Here is a 19,893-nt window from a genome sequence, read left to right as displayed (position 1 = left end):
TGAGACTGAGTCTGAGCCTGAGACTGAGGCCAAGGCTGAGACAACACTCTGAGGCGAGAATGAGTATGAGGCCGAGGCTGAGACAACACTCTGAGGCCGAGACTGAGACAACACTCTGAGGCGAGTCTCGGATTGAGGCCGAGGATGAGACAACACTCTGAGACGAGACTGAGTCTGAGACCGAGGCTGAGACAACACTCTGAGGCGAGTCTGAGTCTGAGACTGAGGCCAAGACTGAGACAACACTCTGAGGCGAGTCTTGGATTGAGGCCATGACTGAGACAACACTCTGAGGCGAGTCTGGGACTGAGGCCAAGACTGAGACAACACTCTGAGTCGAGGCTGAGTATGAGCCTGAGACAACACTCTGAGGCTGAGACTGAGGCCGAGGCTGAGACAACACTCTGAGTCGAGGCTGAGTATGAGCCTGAGACAACACTCTGAGGCTGAGACTGAGGCCGAGGCTGAGACAACACTCTGAGGCGAGGCTGAGTCTGAGACTGAGACCGAGGCTAAGACAACACTCTGAGGCCGAGGCTGAGGCTGAGGCTGTTCAGGCCTGTGCAGGGCTGCTCCCCAGATTGTTAAGAATTAATGGCCCTTTGTAGCTGATAATTTAGCCAGCATGTGTAATCACAGGGGGGCTTCCTGTGGGCCTGAACACTGGCTCCATGTCCCCCTCTTTCTCCACCACTCTCTTTCCTTCTCTCTCTCTCTCTCTCTCTCTCTCTCTCTCTCTCTCTCTCTCTCTCTCCACCACTTTTTTTCCAGCCAGACTATCATGCCACAGCCCTCCAAGATTTGCTCACACCCGGAGTCTGTCTGTCTGTCTGTCTGTCTGTCTGTCTGTCTGTCTGTCTGTCTGTCTGTCTGTCTGTCTGTCTGTCTGTCTGTCTGTGACAAGGGTTATAGCGCCACAACATGATTGGTTCCGAAGCCTTTAATGCCACAGATACAACTCTCTTTCATCTGCTGTTTTAGAAACCTGCCTCATCACAGGGGTCAGGATAACGGCATCCAAATATGCATTATAAAAAAAGGCACAGATATTTTTTCTTTTTTGCCTTTTATTGTGCCAGGCTGTTATCGATTTTTCATTTTCCAGGCTTTGAAGTTTGAGTCAGTTGAGGTTAAGGTTTGAACGTCTCTGTAGATCCTGATATAGAGCAGGTATGTAGGACACTGGCACCTCTGCCAAGAGATAAGCAGAATGAAAGGCTGTGAAAGCAACCTGTCAAACACCAGCTGCTTTTCCTTCTAGAGGAGCCCGTCATCACTACGGGAAGATTGCAGGGCGTAAATCAAACTATATGCAAAGACAATGTCAGCTAGGGATTCAATAGTCTTAAATGCTTAAGAACCAATTGCTGAACTCCATTGAAATTCTATCCAAGCTGTTATTTTGGTATGTGATATTTCTTTTCTCTTGCATTCCAGTGTTTCCCCTATTTGCATTTAGCAGCGATGCACCGCCATCACTGCAATTTAATATATATATATACGATGCCTTCAGAAAGCATACACACCCCTTGACTTTTTCCGCATTTTGCTGTGGCCTGAATTTTAAATGGATAAAAAACTAAATGTCACTGATCTACACACAATACCCCATAATGTCAAAGTGGAATTATGTTTTTTGAAAATGTACAAAATTAAAAGCTGAAATGTCTTGAGTGAATAAGTAATGAACCCCTTTGTTATGGCAAGCCTAAATAAGTACCACGCTCCATATTTTTAAGCATAGTGGTGGCTGCGTGGGTATGTTTGTAATCATTCAGAACTGGGGAGTTTTTCAGGATAAAAAATGGCGCCAAGGACAGGCAAAATCATTGAGGAAAACCTGGTTCAGACAAGACACTGGGAGATGAATTCACCTTTCAGCAAGACAATAACATAAAACACAAGGCCAAATCTACACTGGAGTTGCTTACCATGAAGACATGGAGTGGCCGAGTTACAGTTCTGACTGATATCTCCTTGAAAATCTATGTCAAGGCCTGAAACTGTTTGTCTAGCAATGAGCAAATTGGCAAATGTTGCCCAATCCAGTTGTGGAAAGCTCTTAGAGACTTACCCAGAAAGACTCACAACTATAATTGCTGCCAAATGTGCTTCAACAAACTATTTACTCAGGGGTGTGAATACTTATGTAAATGAGGTATTTCTGTATTTAATTTTCAATATATGTGCAAACATGTCTAAAAACGTGTTTTCCCTTTGTCATTATGGGGTATTTTTCAAATAATTTGTCATCCATAGTCATTTCACGTCTCGCAAGACGCATGTGTCTCTCTGCAACTTAATTGGTGGCTCGCTGCAATAACCTGAATGAATGTGTTGTGCAAGTTGACTTCCTCAGTCAGCTGAATGCACCGCTTAATTAGTTTATAGAACTGTGGTTACGTAAGTAACCTACAATATCCACTATTAGCTGCTGGGACAAATGGAGTGGTAATATTCATGTGAATTTGGCTATAGCTTTTGAACAGTTGAAGCTATTTAGCGAATTGAACCACATTCCTGAATGCCAATACTTTCAGGAACGCGTCCATGTACGACGTACACAAACTGTGCAGGACTCGTTACAAGGGAGGATAGTGAATCTGTATGACTGGGGAAATGAATTGATTAAAGCATACTTCCTTCAAAAAGCATATACTTCCGTCAAAACTGAAATTTGACATTACCTGATTTGACTTATCTTTGTGCTATATCTTTCATTGAGATAATGGCAATAAGGCCCGATTCAAATGATTAAATAAATACTTTTTACACATTTGTTTCTGTGATAGTGTCCTACATTAGAGATTGAAACAGTTTGACCATCCATGCTAATAGTATCTTAAGTATTGTGTCTGAATCAATTTCAAATCATGTATGAATCAGTTTAAAGTCGTGACCCCCCAACCACCCTTATTAGTGATATGTCATGCAAAATTCATACCAACTGTATTTCTGCCTGCTTGAACACCGAATAGCTCAGATACTCCTGAAAACATGAAATGACATCGCTCAGAGCTGTACAAAAACAATATAACATTCAAAATGGGTGAATCTTCTCTTTAATAGGGAGAGGTTATATTTGAAGTGTGTTTTACCTCAGGGTGAAGTTGGAGCTTCATAAACCCATGTCAAATGAGGTTTCTGCTAGTGAATGTGGTGACGGTTATGTGAGCAACAGGAAAGTAGTTGTCCATATGAAGTCTCAGTCTACACTACCTATTGGAATTTTCTCTCCTGCTTCTCATTATGTGTATGGGCCCCAGCATATGAGGACGCATAAATCAACTTAATTCAATCTGGCGGTTCCTTACACTAACAAACCTCCCCCCTTCCTCTCTCCCCTGCAGTCTTCTGTCAGATCCCCTGTCTGAACGGCGGGCGCTGCATTGGCAGGGACCAGTGCTGGTGCCCAACAAACTCCACGGGGAAGTTCTGCCACCTCCCAGCCCCCCCTCCTGCCCGACCCACCCTCAGCAGGAAGGACGGCAGCCTGGCCGGACACAACTCGTCCTCCCACTCCATGTACACCCTGCCGCTGTCCAATCAACAAGGTGATCACCTAGCCGTCTGGCTGGATGGGACACAGGAACACAGTCTCTGGCCAGGTCTCCAGGACCTCCCCCAGCTAGGCCTCCTGTAGTCACACTGTGTCCTCCAGTTCTGCTGATTTTACTGCTGTCTTTTATTCATCTGATTCATCATGCCCTCTCAACTGTGCTGGTTTTGTTTGAATTAACTCAGGTTTATTTGTTGACGTGCAACGGCCCAGTTAGAAACTCTGCTGAATTCTACCTTTGTGAACCAGCAGTGAAAGTCAGAATGGGTTCTCAGTAGAATATGTAATGGGGTGTTTTTTTGGAGTTCCCCATATTGTTCACACAGTGCTCCCTCTTATCAACAGAAGACCCTATAGTGAATTAGAAACAGAGCATGCCCTAACCATGAAGAGCCGCTAAAATAAGCAACATTAAAGCAACATTCCCCTTTTGTCCTAGCTTCTCTTTGGCCTGCTGTAAGTAGAAGCAGAAGCTCTCTCTTCAGATTCTCACTTAGCTCCTTTGAATTCCATTCTCCATTTTTTCCCCAGCCCTTCCTGACTTTATAATGCTAATCTAATGACAGACCACATGTGTGGGTTGTTACATCACAGGGCAGGCATCTGCCTGTCTGTCTGACTGTGTCGAAAAAGTCACTACAAGGCCATGGTAAAGTCATGTGCTCTCTCTCACTCTCTGAGGTATATCAAACACACGGCCTGTTTGTGGAGCTGTGATTTATGAAAGGGGAGAGTATGTCAGAATTCCTGGGAAATTCCTCGGCACATCCTGAATATGGATGTGCTCTGGTGTCACATGGACAAAGGAGAATGTCCTCAATATTACAACAGTTCTGCAATTCCTTCAACCTGTCTCAGGTCATAAACATATAATAATGGAATTCAACTTTTGTGTGTTTTAAGTGTCTTTTCGTTTGTGCTGTATCTCTGTTAAGACCTGCCGTTTGGGAACACCCTTTGAGAAGCATCACTGTAAGGTCAGGTCCAGGACTGTTCATCATGCTCTTTCCCGTGTCCAGACAGATTGGGCTCAATGTGTTTCTGCTGAATGTGGTAGTAGAGTGTTGCCTGACAGACTGTGCTGTGCACTCTGTGTCCTGTCCAGCCTCTCTACACCCATCCATGGTGAATGTCCACATCCAGCACCCCCACGAGGCTGAGGTGCAGATCCACCAAGTTGCCCGGGTCAAGCCTGGCCAGAGACCCCCCGCGGCTGAGGGGGCTCACTCTGTACAGCAGCGCTCCCAACCTGGCAATGGCATCGGTAATGGGCATGGGCACACCAGACCACACAACCGGCAGAACGGATACGTGGGGAGGTGCTTCCAAGAGACCGTTGATGGACAGGTATAGTACGGTCCGCTGAGTAGGATGTTTTGAGTGGCACACTCTGTCTGATAGTAGGTGTCTGGGACAGGAAGTCTGTCTGTGGCTTTGAATTATACTGCAGCCAGGATTTATAAGCTCTCAACACATTGATCATCTCGTGTTCCCCTCCCAACACCCACAGACGTGTTATGAGTTAGGCTTGAGAGGGTGAAATCCAAGTGAGAGGCTGAAATCCAACCCACGTCTCAAACACAGAGCGATCTCCTTCACACACACACACACACACACACACACACACACACACACACACACACACATACATACCACACTCATCTCTCTCACACACACACACACACTCTCTATCTCATCTCTCTCTCACACACACACACACACACACTCTATATCTCATCTCTCACACACTCTCTATCTCATCTCTCACACATAGAGAGTAAAGAGCAGTGGTGGTGGTTGGAGGAACCCATGGAGGTAGAAATCTGAGGAATGGCTCATTGGAACGGCTGGAATGGAATATGTGGAAAGGTATCAAACACATGGAAACCATGGAAACCATGTGTTTACGATACCGTTCCATTCCAGCCGTTCCAATGAGCCGTTCCTCAGATTTCTACCTCCACTGGTAACGAGAGCTCCTCATCGTAGGTTCTGTACAGGCAGCATCTGTTGGCTTGGCTGTGAGAGATGCTGTTATTCCCCCTGCCTCTGTTTCCAACTCTAACAGTAGTGTCCTCTGTAGAGCTGCTGCCAGCCCAGTGTTAGACTATGTGTTATCAGCTACTTGACACGCAGAGCAGAGAAAGTGTATGTTCGTGCTGGAAGGGATCTTTCATTGTCCATGCCATTTTGAAAATAACCTACAGTCAGATTCATGCCGCTCATTGGTCCTCCCCCCAAAAAAGAAGATCTCTGTTTGGTCTTGACTGACTTTACCAATTAGGTGTTCCATAGCAATGTGTCCTTAACTCTTTTCCCAAAGCTCCATGAGGCACCATTTGTCAGGCAGAATTCAGTGATGTTTGATAATAATCTCTCCACAATTAGCCAAGTTCCTTAACGAGCCAAGCCAAGAGCAGCAGTAGAGCTATTCCTGGTTCAGCCTGTTTATGTCCTCTGCTGTGGCCTAACCAATCTCAGATGTGTTCAGTTCAGCTCACTCTGTCCTCATTCAGATGAGAAGACTCAGAAACTGCTAAACACCCACACATAAACACACACACACACACACACACACACACACACACACACACAGTCCAATTAAAACACGCACGCACGCACGCACACACACACACACACACACACACACACACACACACACACACACACACACACACACACACACATACAGTATATAAAGTCAGGTTAAACAACATGCTGTCAGAGTGGAAAAAGGGAAGGTGTCGGTGATGTGTCCTGTGTTGTGTGAGTGTGTTGAGATGTGTGTGTGTGTTGTCATTGCAGTGTGGGAAGCCTCTTCCGGGCCTGACCAAACAGGATGACTGCTGTGGAAGTGTGGGTGCCTCATGGGGCCTGAACAAGTGCACAGAGTGTCCAACCAAACCAGGTGAGTCCCCTTTACCCTCACATCCTGAACACACTAAACCAGTGAACCTAGATCCTCCCGGGCTATTCCTTCTGTTATGTTATGATGTGTTAATTTGGCTAAACAATTTATTTTATGTCAATCGTGAAGCCAATCTATCTCTGAAATGAACCGTCAATCCCTTTAACAGTGGGGTGATAATTCTGGATGATTACTGAGTTTTGTATCCTAGATTAGAAGGATCGTGCCTCAACTTTTGGCATCACTTGTCGTCTCATTGTAAAATGTAGTTGTTTTCGCTTCTAAAAACAAAACAATGCACCAAATGAAAACCCATTTAGCATGACTAACAGAGACTGGCAGGAGTGCCACCCAGCCTGCCGTCAGGCAGAGAGAGAGGCCAGCTCTGCCTCTACTATAGCTAACAGAAGAGAAATGGACAGCCATGGTTCCTGACCAGAGCTGCCTGTGCTGCTGTGATGGTTTTGAGAAGCAGCCGTGTGCCTGTTGGGTGGTTCTTCCCCTCTTTCTGTGTGTGGAGGCAGCAGACTCTCAGTCAAGTTGTTGGCAGCGTTTCTTCATTATGTTTTAAATAGAGGAGCGCTCCGGGCCCCTGATGACCCCCACCCAAGGGCCTCCAGGCCCTACTGAAGCTCCCCACGAGGGTTGTTTGGTGGTTAGGAGGGACGGTCCCCACCCTGCTCTTCCCTGTTAATCCTATCAGGAAGAGGCCTGGCTGCGGTAGATGTCAATAGCCTGTCACAGGGTGCTGTCATAGCCCCTTCCCTGTGAAGTGTCTGTCTGCCGGAGCTCTAATCACAAGCAGACATCATCTCATCTAAGGTCCATTCATCATAGACGAACATATATTTTTCTCTTCTCTCTGTGCCAGAATCTCTCTCACTATCTCTTTCTTTCTTTCTCTATCTTATTCTCTCTCTCTCACTCTCTCTGTCTCTCTCTATCTCTTTCTTTCTCTCTCCCACACCAGCATCTCGTTTGACTCACAGATGTTTTCCTCTCCTCCGTCCTTTGAAGTGGGGAGAAACAGAACTATCCCTCCATTCTCTCATTGTGTAGTTGTTTCGGGGCAGCTTGGGCCTTGGTCCCGGGTCACACGCAGAGTCGCTGGAGATGAGAGAATGAAAGACAAAAGAGGAAAAGATGAAGCCACATACTGTATGTCCCATGCTGATTGGTGCATACTTTGAAGGACTTTATAGGGAATAATTGGCATTCCTTTCCAGTCTTATGGTTTCCTGTATACAAATATGGCCAGAACCCGCTTTAGCTGGCTTCATTATACTTTGTGTACTATGTAGTAACTTAAACAAGTGGACACGCGCTAATGAAGAGTAATCATTTTGTCATCCCGTACATCTGTCTTGGACTGCTCCCAGCCAGGTCAGTTGATGGCTTGATGACAAGTATCTGGAAACTAGTCATTTACCTCAATGAGAGAGGCTTGTGTCTCTCCTCTCCGAGCTTGTGATGCTGAGGTCATAATGCCCAGCTTGTTTTTGGGTGTGACTCACGCAACACCCGTCAGTTTATTATTGTTTGTAAAACATACAGGCCATTGAAAACAAGTGTCACAGCAACAGGAGCCACTTAACAACATATTTTGTAGACACTGAGAACTATGTCGCTTAGCTGTTTAAGAACTAGTGTCGAATGTGGTTCCATTAAGGAATGCTAAATCCAGACCTACTGTTTTTAACGTCTCCTCTGGTCAGATCCAAGTGCCAGGATGTCTCGTTCTCTGTTTCCTATCTTGGCTTCAGTCCTGACTGTGATCTCCACACCATTCCCACGTTATTCTCCTATAGTTCTCCCTCTATCCAATGGGAGGGAATCACTGAACTCTCTGACTGATTCAGTGAAAGACATCAATCCAAGACACTGCCAGACTACTCTGTTGTTTTAGGCAGATACAGTATTATTATTGTTATATGGAGTGGAGGAAGCCGCAGTGCGGTGGGGAAACCAACGGGTGTGTGTTTTTGGGAGGGAGGGAAGTTGACGTAATGGAGGTAATGACAGTGACACTGTGGAAGCCCCAGCACCAGCCCTGTTCAGCCCTTTAGGATCGAATGCACTATAAACCCACATGCTGCACATTTCAGTGAGTAATGAACTCCAGATAAAATAAGACCCTGGTCCATCTCTCCTCTCTCTCTCTGGTTCATATGTCCATCTCTCCTCTCTCTCTCTGGTTCATATGTCCATCTCTCCTCTCTCTCTGGTTCATGTGTCCATCTCTCCTCTCTCTCTCTGGTGGACACAGATGGACAGATGGACAGATGGACACATGAACCAGAGAGAGAGAGGAGAGATGGACATATGAACCAGAGAGAGAGAGGAGAGATGGACATATGAACCAGAGAGAGAGAGGAGAGATGGACATATGAACCATTCCCACGTCCATCTCTCCTCTCTCTCTCTGGTTCATATGTCCATCTCTCCTCTCTCTCTCTGGTTCATATGTCCATCTCTCCTCTCTCTCTCTGGTTCATATGTCCATCTCTCCTCTCTCTCTCTGGTTCATATGTCCATCTCTCCTCTCTCTCTCTGGTTCATATGTCCATCTCTCCTCTCTCTCTCTGGTTCATATGTCCATCTCTCCTCTCTCTCTCTGGTTCATGTGTCCATCTCTCCTCTCTCTCTCTGGTTCATATGTCCATCTCTCCTCTCTCTCTCTGGTTCATATGTCCATCTCTCCTCTCTCTCTCTGGTTCATGTGTCCATCCCTTTTGTACTTTAACCATTTGTACATTGTTACAACACTGTATATATGCATGATATGACATTTGTAATGTCTTTATTCTTTTTGAACTTCTATGAGTGTAATGTTTACTGTTAATTTGTATTGTTTATTTCACTTTTGTATATCATCTACTTCACTTTCTTTGGCAATGTTAACATATGTTTCCCATGCCAATAAAGCCCCTTGAATTGAATTGAATTGAGAGAAAACAGTGCCAGACCTTATTTAAATTTCAGGCTTATGGCTGAAATGTTGAAGTGTGTCCTCTGACAGGAGAGGAGATGTAAGCAATTAGAGCTGTGTGTCCCCCTAGACTGCAAGATGACACCTGATTGGATGAGGCAAGGCCAATGTGGGGTATGGAGTTGATTGACAGCTAATTTGCTTTCAAAGTACAGTATATTGGGAAACGTACCCAATAAAGTGAATCCAGCTATTTGTAGATACAGTAGATCAGAACAATGATAGGTAGATCAGTGTCATTAACACTGTTTGTTAGGGTTTTCTGCATTGAGGATCACGTTAAGTGAAAGGTTCATGTGAAAACTGATCTGAGGTACTTTAGAAGAAAAAGTGTGACTGCCTCTGCCCTGAGTGTGACCCTATGACCTGGTGCGAGAGTGGCATGGCTGTTTCTGACTTTAAATGGAGTAGCTGGCCACCCATAGTGGCCATCTGTACCAGTGTGTTCCATGGCTTATTCAATTCCATAAAGCATGGCTCCGGTCGTCTCCCTATCTGTCATTCCAGGAAGTCTTCCCTCCAAGTGACTCTCCCACTCCGGGTTGCTTCCCAGGGAGCAGGAACAGAGTTCCCCGGGGCCAACATAAATCACAGACACACCCACAGGAGCCCTGGCTCTGGCCCTGGAGCCACTACCTCCCCAGGCCACCGAGGTCACAGCATGATGTCACAGCATGATGATGTCAGCCCTCTGCCCCTCCTTCCTCAACCCCGACCACACCAGCAGGCCCGCCCCATACTGAGGGAGCAACCTCCTTCTGACTCTACTATCTCTCTCTCATAGGAATGTTATTCCTGAGCATCAGATTAATCAAATAAGATGAGAAGGAGGAGAAGAAGGCCCTGTTCCAAATCACCCTACATGAGATCATCCCTTCCAGTCCCATGGATAACTATTGAATCTGCCCATTTAAGACCAAAGCATGTGCCTAGTACTTTTTACATTACATTTACATTTAAGTCATTTAGCAGACGCTCTTATCCAGAGCGACTTACAAATTGGTGCTTTCACCTTATGACATCCAGTGGAACAGCCACTTTACAATAGTGCATCTAGGTCTTTTAAGGGGGGAGAAGGATTACTTTATCCTATCCTAGGTATTCCTTAAAGAGGTGGGGTTTCAGGTGTCTCCGGAAGGTGGTGATTGACTCCGCTGTCCTGGCGTCGTGAGGGAGTTTGTTCCACCATTGGGGGCCAGAGCAGCGAACAGTTTTGACTGGGCTGAGCGGGAACTGTACTTCCTCAGTGGTAGGGAGGCGAGCAGGCCAGAGGTGGATGAACGCAGTGCCCTTGTTTGGGTGTAGGGCCTGATCAGAGCCTGGAGGTAGTGAGGTGCCGTTCCCCTCACAGCTCCGTAGGCAAGCACCATGGTCTTGTAGCGGATGCGAGCTTCAACTGGAAGCCAGTGGAGAGAGCGGAGGAGCGGGGTGACGTGAGAGAACTTGGGAAGGTTGAACACCAGACGGGCTGCGGCGTTCTGGATGAGTTGTAGGGGTTTAATGGCACAGGCAGGGAGCCCAGCCAACAGCGAGTTGCAGTAATCCAGACGGGAGATGACAAGTGCCTGGATTAGGACCTGCGCCGCTTCCTGTGTGAGGCAGGGTCGTACTCTGCGGATGTTGTAGAGCATGAACCTACAGGAACGGGCCACCGCCTTGATGTTATTTGAGAACGACAGGGTGTTGTCCAGGATCACGCCAAGGTTCTTAGCGCTCTGGGACGAGGATACAATGGAGTTGTCAACCGTGATGGCGAGATCATGGAACGGGCAGTCCTTCCCGGGAGGAAGAGCAGCTCCGTCTTGCCGAGGTTCAGCTTGAGGTGATGATCCGTCATCCACACTGATATGTCTGCCAGACATGCAGAGATGCGATTCGCCACCTGGTCGTCAGAAGGGGGAAAGGAGAAGATTAATTGTGTGTCGTCTGCATAGCAATGATAGGAGAGACCATGTGAGGTTATGACAGAGCCAAGTGACTTGGTGTATAGCGAGAATAGGAGAGGGCCTAGAACAGAGCCCTGGGGGACACCAGTGGTGAGAGCACGTGGTGAGGAGACGGATTCTCGCCACGCCACCTGGTAGGAGCGACCTGTCAGGTAGGACGCAATCCAAGCGTGGGCCGCGCCGGAGATGCCCAACTCGGAGAGGGTGGAGAGGAGGATCTGATGGTTCACAGTATCGAGTATTTTATTAGCAGTGATCAAACATTGAACACTTGTTAATGACCAACATCCAAACCTAGTGATGGGGCGACTTGTTCAGAACAACACAGACAGAGCTGAACATGTGCTGTAGTCCGTGCCAAGGTTCCAGGCTGCTCTCTCTCTCTCTGCCACTGCAGCCTCTCTCTCATGGTGATTAGACAGAGACGTTACCTTCCTTTGACAGGTTCTGATTCGCTCTGTGTTGATTTAGCTTAATGCCGGGTACAAACAGTGTGATGGAATCTATTAGCTAGACAGCAGTGTGGCTAATGGGGGCTGACTGGGCCTGACTGCGAGCAGGAATACATCCCAATACAGACATACAGTATCTATCTATCTGGCCCGGAGAGGACTGCTAAGTCCAAGGCACCGTGCCAGTGAGTTGGAGGCACATGGAAATGAAATCTCTGTTGCACGGCTGGATATGATACATGTTTCGCCTGTTCTTCATGGGGTATGGACTGTACCATTTCATCTCTTGGCCTCGCCCCCAGTGCTAAATATTTCATGTCAAGTGGCGGCAGTGGGAGATTATGGGAGAATGTGTGTCTGTTTAAATGGGAGGTCACATGTGTGTCTGTTTAAATGGGAGGTCACATGTGTGTCTATTTAAATGGGAGGTCACATGTGTGTCTGTTTAAATGGGAGGTCACATGTGTGTCTGTTTAAATGGGAGGTCACATGTGTGTCTGTTTAAATGGGAGGTCACATGTGTGTCTATTTAAATGGGAGATCACATGTGTGTCTATTTAAATGGGAGGTCACATGTGTGTCTGTTTAAATGGGAGGTCACATGTGTGTCTATTTAAATGGGAGGTCACATGTGTGTCTGTTTAAATGGGAGGTCACATGTGTGTCTGTTTAAATGGGAGGTCACATGTGTGTCTGTTTAAATGGGAGGTCACATGTGTGTCTGTTTAAATGGGAGGTCACATGTGTGTCTGTTTAAATGGGAGGTCACATGTGTGTCTGTTTAAATGGGAGGTCACATGTGTGTCTGTTTAAATGGGAGGTCACATGTGTGTCTATTTAAATGGGAGGTCACATGTGTGTCTGTTTAAATGGGAGGTCACATGTGTGTCTGTTTAAATGGGAGGTCACATGTGTGTCTGTTTAAATGGGAGGTCACATGTGTGTCTGTTTAAATGGGAGGTCACATGTGTGTCTGTTTAAATGGGAGGTCACAGCCACACCGCTGTGGGTGTCGTAAAGAAGGGAGGACAGAACTAAATAAAAAAAACTGTCAAACTACAAACAGATGCAAAAAGCATCAAATTATGTTAAAAACTGAGATAAATATAATGTTTTTGAAGAAGGATTAAGCCAAGCCGAACATAAGGGAGAAGCACTTTGTGACATCTCATGATGTGAAAAGACCTTTATAAATACAGTTGATTTCATTTGATGAAATAAAGGCCTTGATCGGACCAGCTGCATTGTCTTTATACAATGTCTGTCAAAACATGGTAATTGTCTGTGCCTATGAACATGCAGCTGGGAATGTCATTTACCCAATATCAAACTCCAAGCTGGTATACTGGAGCTTTTTAAGAAAGATAATGTTAGCTTTGCATGAGTGTGTGGTGTCTGAGGCTGATCTCATCATGGGGATGTTGATGTTAGGTCCATGTGGCTGTCTCGTCTCATCTGATGCCCCAGCGCTTGACTGGCTGGCAGCTGGGGCTTATTTACAGGGCTCGTGATATGGGCCGTGCCAGAATGGCAAACTTGGCTTGTGTCAATGAGACGTTCTGCTTTGAAAGCAAATGACTTCCCCTTAGCTGTTTTCTGTAATCAGTCGTTGGCCTGGAGGCCAGAGGGACATGGGTTCTTTCTCATCTTCATCTTAAAGGGAATGAAACAACTGATTAAAGGATTGTGTTGGGTTTACCCCTCCATGGCACCAGTTTGTCCCAAGGCCGTCTGTTCTCAGTAAGCAAGTCGCTTAAAGGGTTTTAAAGGTTCTTGGCACTCATGTCTGCTGTGTTCCTACAGAATGGCTAACTTTGGAATGGATAGAGATGACTGTCTCCCCTCCTCCTGTGACTCACATCCATTCCCCCTCCCTGGTCTACTACTTCTTCTCAGGTTCTCCAGCTAGGCTCCTGACTAAGCCTGGGAGTAGGGGGTGACTCAGGACAGGCCCCGTGGAGGAGCAGTATATTGGGGTTGAGGCAGTACAGTACATTGTGGGTTCAGTAACGTGCTCTCAGCCTGTGATGGATGTGCCTGGCACTCGTACGTCTAAGCAGGCGAATAGAAGCCTCCCTCAGGCTAGGTGGTCCACATAATGATTGCACTAAATTACCAATTAAAGATTTCTGTCAAGCAGAACCCATTTGACTAGATGCGCTCCTTTCCCTTCAGACTCCTTCCCTCTCGCTCTTTTCTTACCTTCACTCCCCTTTTGCCTATCCTCCTCTCTCATTCCCTCTGTAAACACCCACATCTCAAAAGGCCTATTTCGAAGACCGTGCTGAGTTAGCTTTGACTCCTGTTTTAGAGTAGGCTCTCAAAAGAAAGTGATGCCACCTATTAAGAACTGTTATATGAGGCTTCAACTGTTTACAAGCAAATATTGCTGGATGGTTGCAAATAAAATGCCTGACACAATTTAGAGATGACTGGTGAAGTACAACAAATCAGTCAAGGGTGACAAAGTCTTTTGGTAAAGTGCAATGAATGAATGGAGGGGAACAAGTGAGGCCAACAGTCTGTGTCCCTGTACGTCCTCTTTGTAAAGCACAATGAAGATGGGCCAGTCTGGTCTCTCTGTCCCAGCATCCATGTAACCAAGGGGAACACTAATGATGCAGCGAGGTCACTCTTGCGTTTCACTGCATTGGGATCTGTGACAATGAACATTGTCTGGGTCAGCATGACGGCATGGCACATCCATTCCACAGTGGCATTCTACCCACAGTAGGTTACAAAACATCCTGAACTAGCATATATCCTAGATACATAGCTTCCAGTACATTTCACTCTTTGGGTTTGCTGTCCATTGCACTGGCCTATAACTCGTTTTCCCTTGTAAGGAGGCCTGCGCCCTGCCAGGCATCTCTTGGCATGTGCCCCTGCAGTCAATCAGGGCAGACTGATCCTGTTCTCATGGGGGTTCACACCCGCCTCGCCCACCGCCCTGTCACAACAGCTCATTACCCAGAGGCCTCTCTGGGGATTCCAGGGCTGCAGGGCGGGACCGGAACAGCCGCTTCGCTTTGACACGATTATCCCCGACCCTGACCCTGCAGGGGAGCTCCCGTCTGGTCTGATCCACTTCTGATCTGCTGTGTCAACCTGCAGCCTTACTGCCTCCTTCAGTGATCACTGAGTCACGTCATGACCAACAGTATGAATTCATACTGTTAGACTCTCACAACCACTCAGAACACAGATGGGAAAACACCATAAATAAGACAGATTGATGGCACATTCCAGGTAGACTACAAGATCTATCCCTATTCTTTCTCCTCCCTGCGATATTGATAGCCTGTTGATGAACTGAGGTTCACCAGTAGCACAAACGGAGACAACTTTGGCAGCTGGATCTGGAATCAGAATTCCACCATTTTTTTTCTCCAAATAACAGCTTGTCGCCTGTGTAGGAAGGAAAATGAAAATAAATGACTGGGGGTTCCCAAACAAACAGAGGAGAAGGAAGGCTGACTGCAGGGTCAGCTTTACATCAGTGCTACACTGAGTAAAGGACAGATGTGCTGCTGTGGCTGAGGGGATGCTGGACCTATTTGCACTGCCCTGGCGTCTAGATTGATGGGTTGTATGAGAGGGGCTCTTATCAGGTCCTGTTGACCCACCATCTGCTTACCTGCCAGGCGGCCTGCGACACCACTGTCTGCCAAGCGGCCTGCGACACCACTGTCTGCCAGACGGCCTGCGACACCACTGTCTGCCAGGCGGCCTGCGACACCACTTTCAGCCAGGCGGCCTGCGACACCACTGTCTGCCAGGCGGCCTGCGACACCACTGTCTGCCAGACGGCCTGCGACATCACTGTCTGCCAAGCGGCCTGCGACACCACTGTCTGCCAAGCGGCCTGCGACACCACTGTCTGCCAGGCGGCCTGCGACACCACTGTCTGCCAGGCGGCCTGCGACACCACTTTCAGCCAGGCGGCCTGCGACACCACTGTCTGCCAGGCGGCCTGCGACACCACTGTCTGCCAGGCGGCCTGCGACACCACTGTCTGCCAGGTGGCCTGCGACACCACTGTCTGTCGCTCCCAGGCCTCCAGATCAACACCCTGCAATCTGCTGCAGCGTTGCCTGAAGATAAACTTCCCCTCAGGGCCCACTCAGCCGGAGAAGAGCCTGGAGGGAAGAGAACATGTTTTCATTGGTACTGGTGTCGAAATTCCTGCTGGGCTCCAAATGACGTTATAGATACTGTGTAAGAGCAAAGATATTGAAGGTACTTATGGAGCTCACATGTAGTGTGCCATACTGTGTGCATATTGCAAGCTATTAATGAGTGTGTGTGTGCATACACTACCGGTCAAAGTTTTACAACACCTACTGATTCAAGGGTTTTTCTTTATTTTTACAATGTAGAATAATAGTGAGGACATCAAAACTTTGAAAAAACACATATGGAATCATGCAGTAACCAAAAAAGAGTTAAACAAATCAAAATATATTTTACATTTGAGATTCTTCAAATAGCCACCCTTTGCCTTGATGACAGCTTTAAACACTCTTGGCATTCTCTCAACCAGCTTCACCTGGAATGCTTTTCCAACAGTCTTGAAGGAGTTTCCCACATATGCTGAGCACTTGTTGGCTGCTGTCCTTCACTCTGTGGTCCAACTCATCCCAACCATCTCAATTTGGTTGAGGTCAGGAGATTGTGGAGGCCAGGTCATCTGATGCAGCACTCCATCAGTCCTTCTTGGTAAAGTAGCCCTTACACAGCCTAGAGGTGTTATGGGTCATTGTCCTGTTGAAAAACAAATGATAGTCCCACTAAGCCCAAACCAGATGTGATGGCGTATCGTTATCGCTGTGGAATGCTGTGGTAGCCATACTGGTTAAGTGTGCATTGAATTCTAAATAAATCACAGACATGCGGAGATCATCCGTTCGCCCACACCGCGTCTCACAAAGACACAGCGGTTGGAACCAAAAATCTCCAATTTGGACTCCAGACCAATATACAAATTTCCACCAGTCTAATGTCCATTGCTCGTGTTTCTTGGCCCAAGCAAGTCTCTTCTTATTATTGGTGCCTTTTAGTAGTGGTTTCTTTGCAGCAATTCGACCATGAAGGCCTGATTTACACAGTCTCCTCTGAACAGTTGATGTTGAGATGTGTCTGTTACTTGAACTCTGTGAAGCATTTATTTGGGATGAAATCTCTGAGGCTGGTAACGTCAATTAACTTATCCTCAGCAGCAGAGGTAACTCTGGGTCTTCCATTCCTGTGGCGGTCCTCATGAGAGCCAGTTGCATCAAGGCGCTTGATGGTTTTTGCGACTGCACTTGAAGAAAGTTCTGGAAATGTTCCGTATTGACTGACCTTCATGTCTTAAAGTAATGATGGACTGTCGTTTTTCTTTGCTTATTTGAGCTGATCTTGCCATAACATGGACTTGGCATTTGACCAAATAGGACTATCTTCTGTATACCCCCCACCTTGTCACAACACAACTGATTGGCTCAAATGCATTAAGAAGGAAAAAAAATCCACAAATTAACTTTTAAGAAGGCACACTGTTAATTGAAATGGATTCCAGGTGACTACCCCATGATTTATGTCCAAATAGCCACTTGTTGTTAGCGTGTTCAGCCCAGTAATCCATCTTCATGAGGTGCGAGCATTTCATCCAGACAATAAACTCAAAAAGTTCTGTTACAGTCCTTTAGAAACATGTCAAACTATGTATGGAATCAATCGTTAGGATGTTTTTAACATAAAACATCAATAATGTTCCAACCGGAGAATTCCTGTCTTCAGAAAAAGCACTGGAACGCGAGGTAACTCTGTTGGGAGCGCGCGTCATGAGACCGAGGCTCTCTGCCAGACCACTGACTCAAACAGGTCTCATGAGCCTCTCCTTTATAGTAGAATCCTCATTCAACTTTCAAAAGACAGTTGACATCTAGTGGAAGCACTAGGAAGTGCAACCTCATCCATATCTCAATGTGTACTCGGTAGGCAAAGCTTTAAAAAACTACAAACCTCAGATGTCCCACTTCCTGGTTGGATTTTTCTCAGGTTTTCGCCTGCCATATGAGTTCTGTTATACTCACAGACATCATTCAAAAAGTTTTAAAAACTTCAGAGTGTTTTCTATCCAATACTAATAATAATATGCATATATTAGCATCTGGGACAGAGTAGGAGGCAGTTCACTGTGGGCACGCTATTCATCCAAAAGGGCAAATGCTGCCCCCTATCCCAAAAAAGTTAACACTTTTTTGGTTACGACATGATTCCATATGTGTTATTTTATAGTTTTGATGTCTACACTATTATTGTACAATGTAGAAAATAGTAAAAATAAAGAAAAACCCTTCAATGAGTAGGTGTTCTAAAACTTTTGAAAAATTAGATCAAATGTACGTATGAGATATCAACATTCTTCTGAAGGCTTGTCAATTGTGTGGTTCCGCTCACAATCTGATGAACTAGAAAAGCTAAGAATGGTCTGGAAGTCACATGAAAAACATTCTCTGCTCTTCCGCTGAAAAATCCACCCTAGCCAGACACTACTAAATCATGAAGAGGACCGTTCACCTTTCAACATGTGTCTGATGATATTCTAGGAGACTCTTCTCCTGCGTCTCCTCTTTCACCTTTCCATAACTGTGAAATCTGTGACTAATCACTTTGATTCTGTCCAGCAATCGGCTCTGATTACCACCTACCTTCCCCACAAGTGAAGCCTCAGTCCTGGCCATCTGATATTGAGAATAGCCTCCTTCCCCAGTCCCAACAACTAATTGAGCATGCCCTGCACCCTGACTGGGTGCCGAATGAATAATGACATCATGTTTTCAGGCCTCTGCCAGCAAGTGTATGGCCACGCCGGGGGCATGAACGAACACAGAGCGTTATTTACAACACCGCTTCTGTGAACCTCTAAAGTACCTCGCTGAAAGACATGCTACATGAGGAGATTGTTATTGTTATAGTAGAAATAGCAAGAAAAAATATGCGCAGCATCCTCGTAAGAACCCCAGTAAACCTACATTCCTCATCATTCCTGGCGTGTACACATGAAGCATTAGTCTGGTGTTTAAGTGGATTTTCACCGTGGTTGGTGACACAGGTCATGGCTGTGGCATGTGTTTTCTCGAAACAATTTATGATATACAGGCTCTCTTTCACTGTGTATGTGTCCCCAGGGCTGTGGACCTCTGGGTAATATGATTAAAAATGACGTGCGGTGTTGATGATTGTGCGTGATGGCAGTGCTGTCGTATAACTGTAGTTAATGGGGATTCATTTACATGGCAGCATTGTGGTGTCCCGCAGGGCCCAGCTGTGGGTCCCCGTCTCATTTCTCCCCCTGCCAAGCTCAGCACATCTGTAACTTATATGCTCCCATGCTACACATGAACCATCTCCCTCCCTCCCTCCCTCCCTCCCTCCCTCCCTCCCTCCCTCCCTCCCTCCCTCTGTGTCATATGGATGCAATGTTTTTTAAAGTAGACAAGCAGTGTGATAATTTCTCTTTCTCTAATCAGTGCTCTCACTCATCACCTTCTTTCTTTTCCTTTTCCCGTAGCGTATGCAGTGATTGCGAACGGACAAGTGGAATGCCCTAAGGGTTACAAAAGGATGAACATGACTCATTGTCAAGGTAAGGGGAATGAAAGATGTCTTGTTGTTTGGTTGTGTTTAGTAATACCAATAGTGCCTGAAGAACTGTCATTACATTTTTTCTCATAGATCAAATCAAATCAAAGTTTATTTGTCACGTGCGCCGAATACAACAGGTGTAGACCTTACAGTGAAATGCTTACTTACAGGCTCTAACCAATGGTGCTGGGGGAAAAAAGGTATAAGTGTGTGTAGATAAGTAAAGAAATAAAACAACAGTAAAAAGACACGTGAAAAAAGAGTAGCAAGGCTATATACAGACACCTGTTAGTCAGGCTTATTGAGGTAGTATGTACATGAAGGTATTGTTAAAGTGACTATGCATATATGATGAACAGAGAGTAGCAGAAGCGATGAACAGAGAGCAGAGAGCAGATTGTATTCTA

The 19,893-nt window shown here is 46.2% G+C and overlaps 1 protein-coding gene across 1 annotated transcript in view; it reads left to right on the top strand.

The window, feature by feature from the left end:
- The window catches only part of LOC115138494 (latent-transforming growth factor beta-binding protein 2-like), a 146,409-nt gene that overhangs the window by 79,527 nt on the left and 46,989 nt on the right, over positions 1-19,893 (top strand). Inside the window, exons 6-9 of the mRNA XM_029675385.2 lie at positions 3,351-3,554; positions 4,665-4,906; positions 6,365-6,467; positions 19,413-19,487. Of these exons, the coding sequence (XP_029531245.2) occupies positions 3,351-3,554; positions 4,665-4,906; positions 6,365-6,467; positions 19,413-19,487 (624 nt within the window). The remainder of the gene's footprint in view (positions 1-3,350; positions 3,555-4,664; positions 4,907-6,364; positions 6,468-19,412; positions 19,488-19,893) is intronic.

The sequence above is a fragment of the Oncorhynchus nerka genome, linkage group LG12 (genome assembly GCF_034236695.1).
Source record: "Oncorhynchus nerka isolate Pitt River linkage group LG12, Oner_Uvic_2.0, whole genome shotgun sequence".
Classification (NCBI taxonomy): domain Eukaryota; kingdom Metazoa; phylum Chordata; class Actinopteri; order Salmoniformes; family Salmonidae; genus Oncorhynchus; species Oncorhynchus nerka.
Note: the sequence above shows the minus strand (reverse complement) of the source record. Positions and strands in the feature narration are given on the sequence as shown.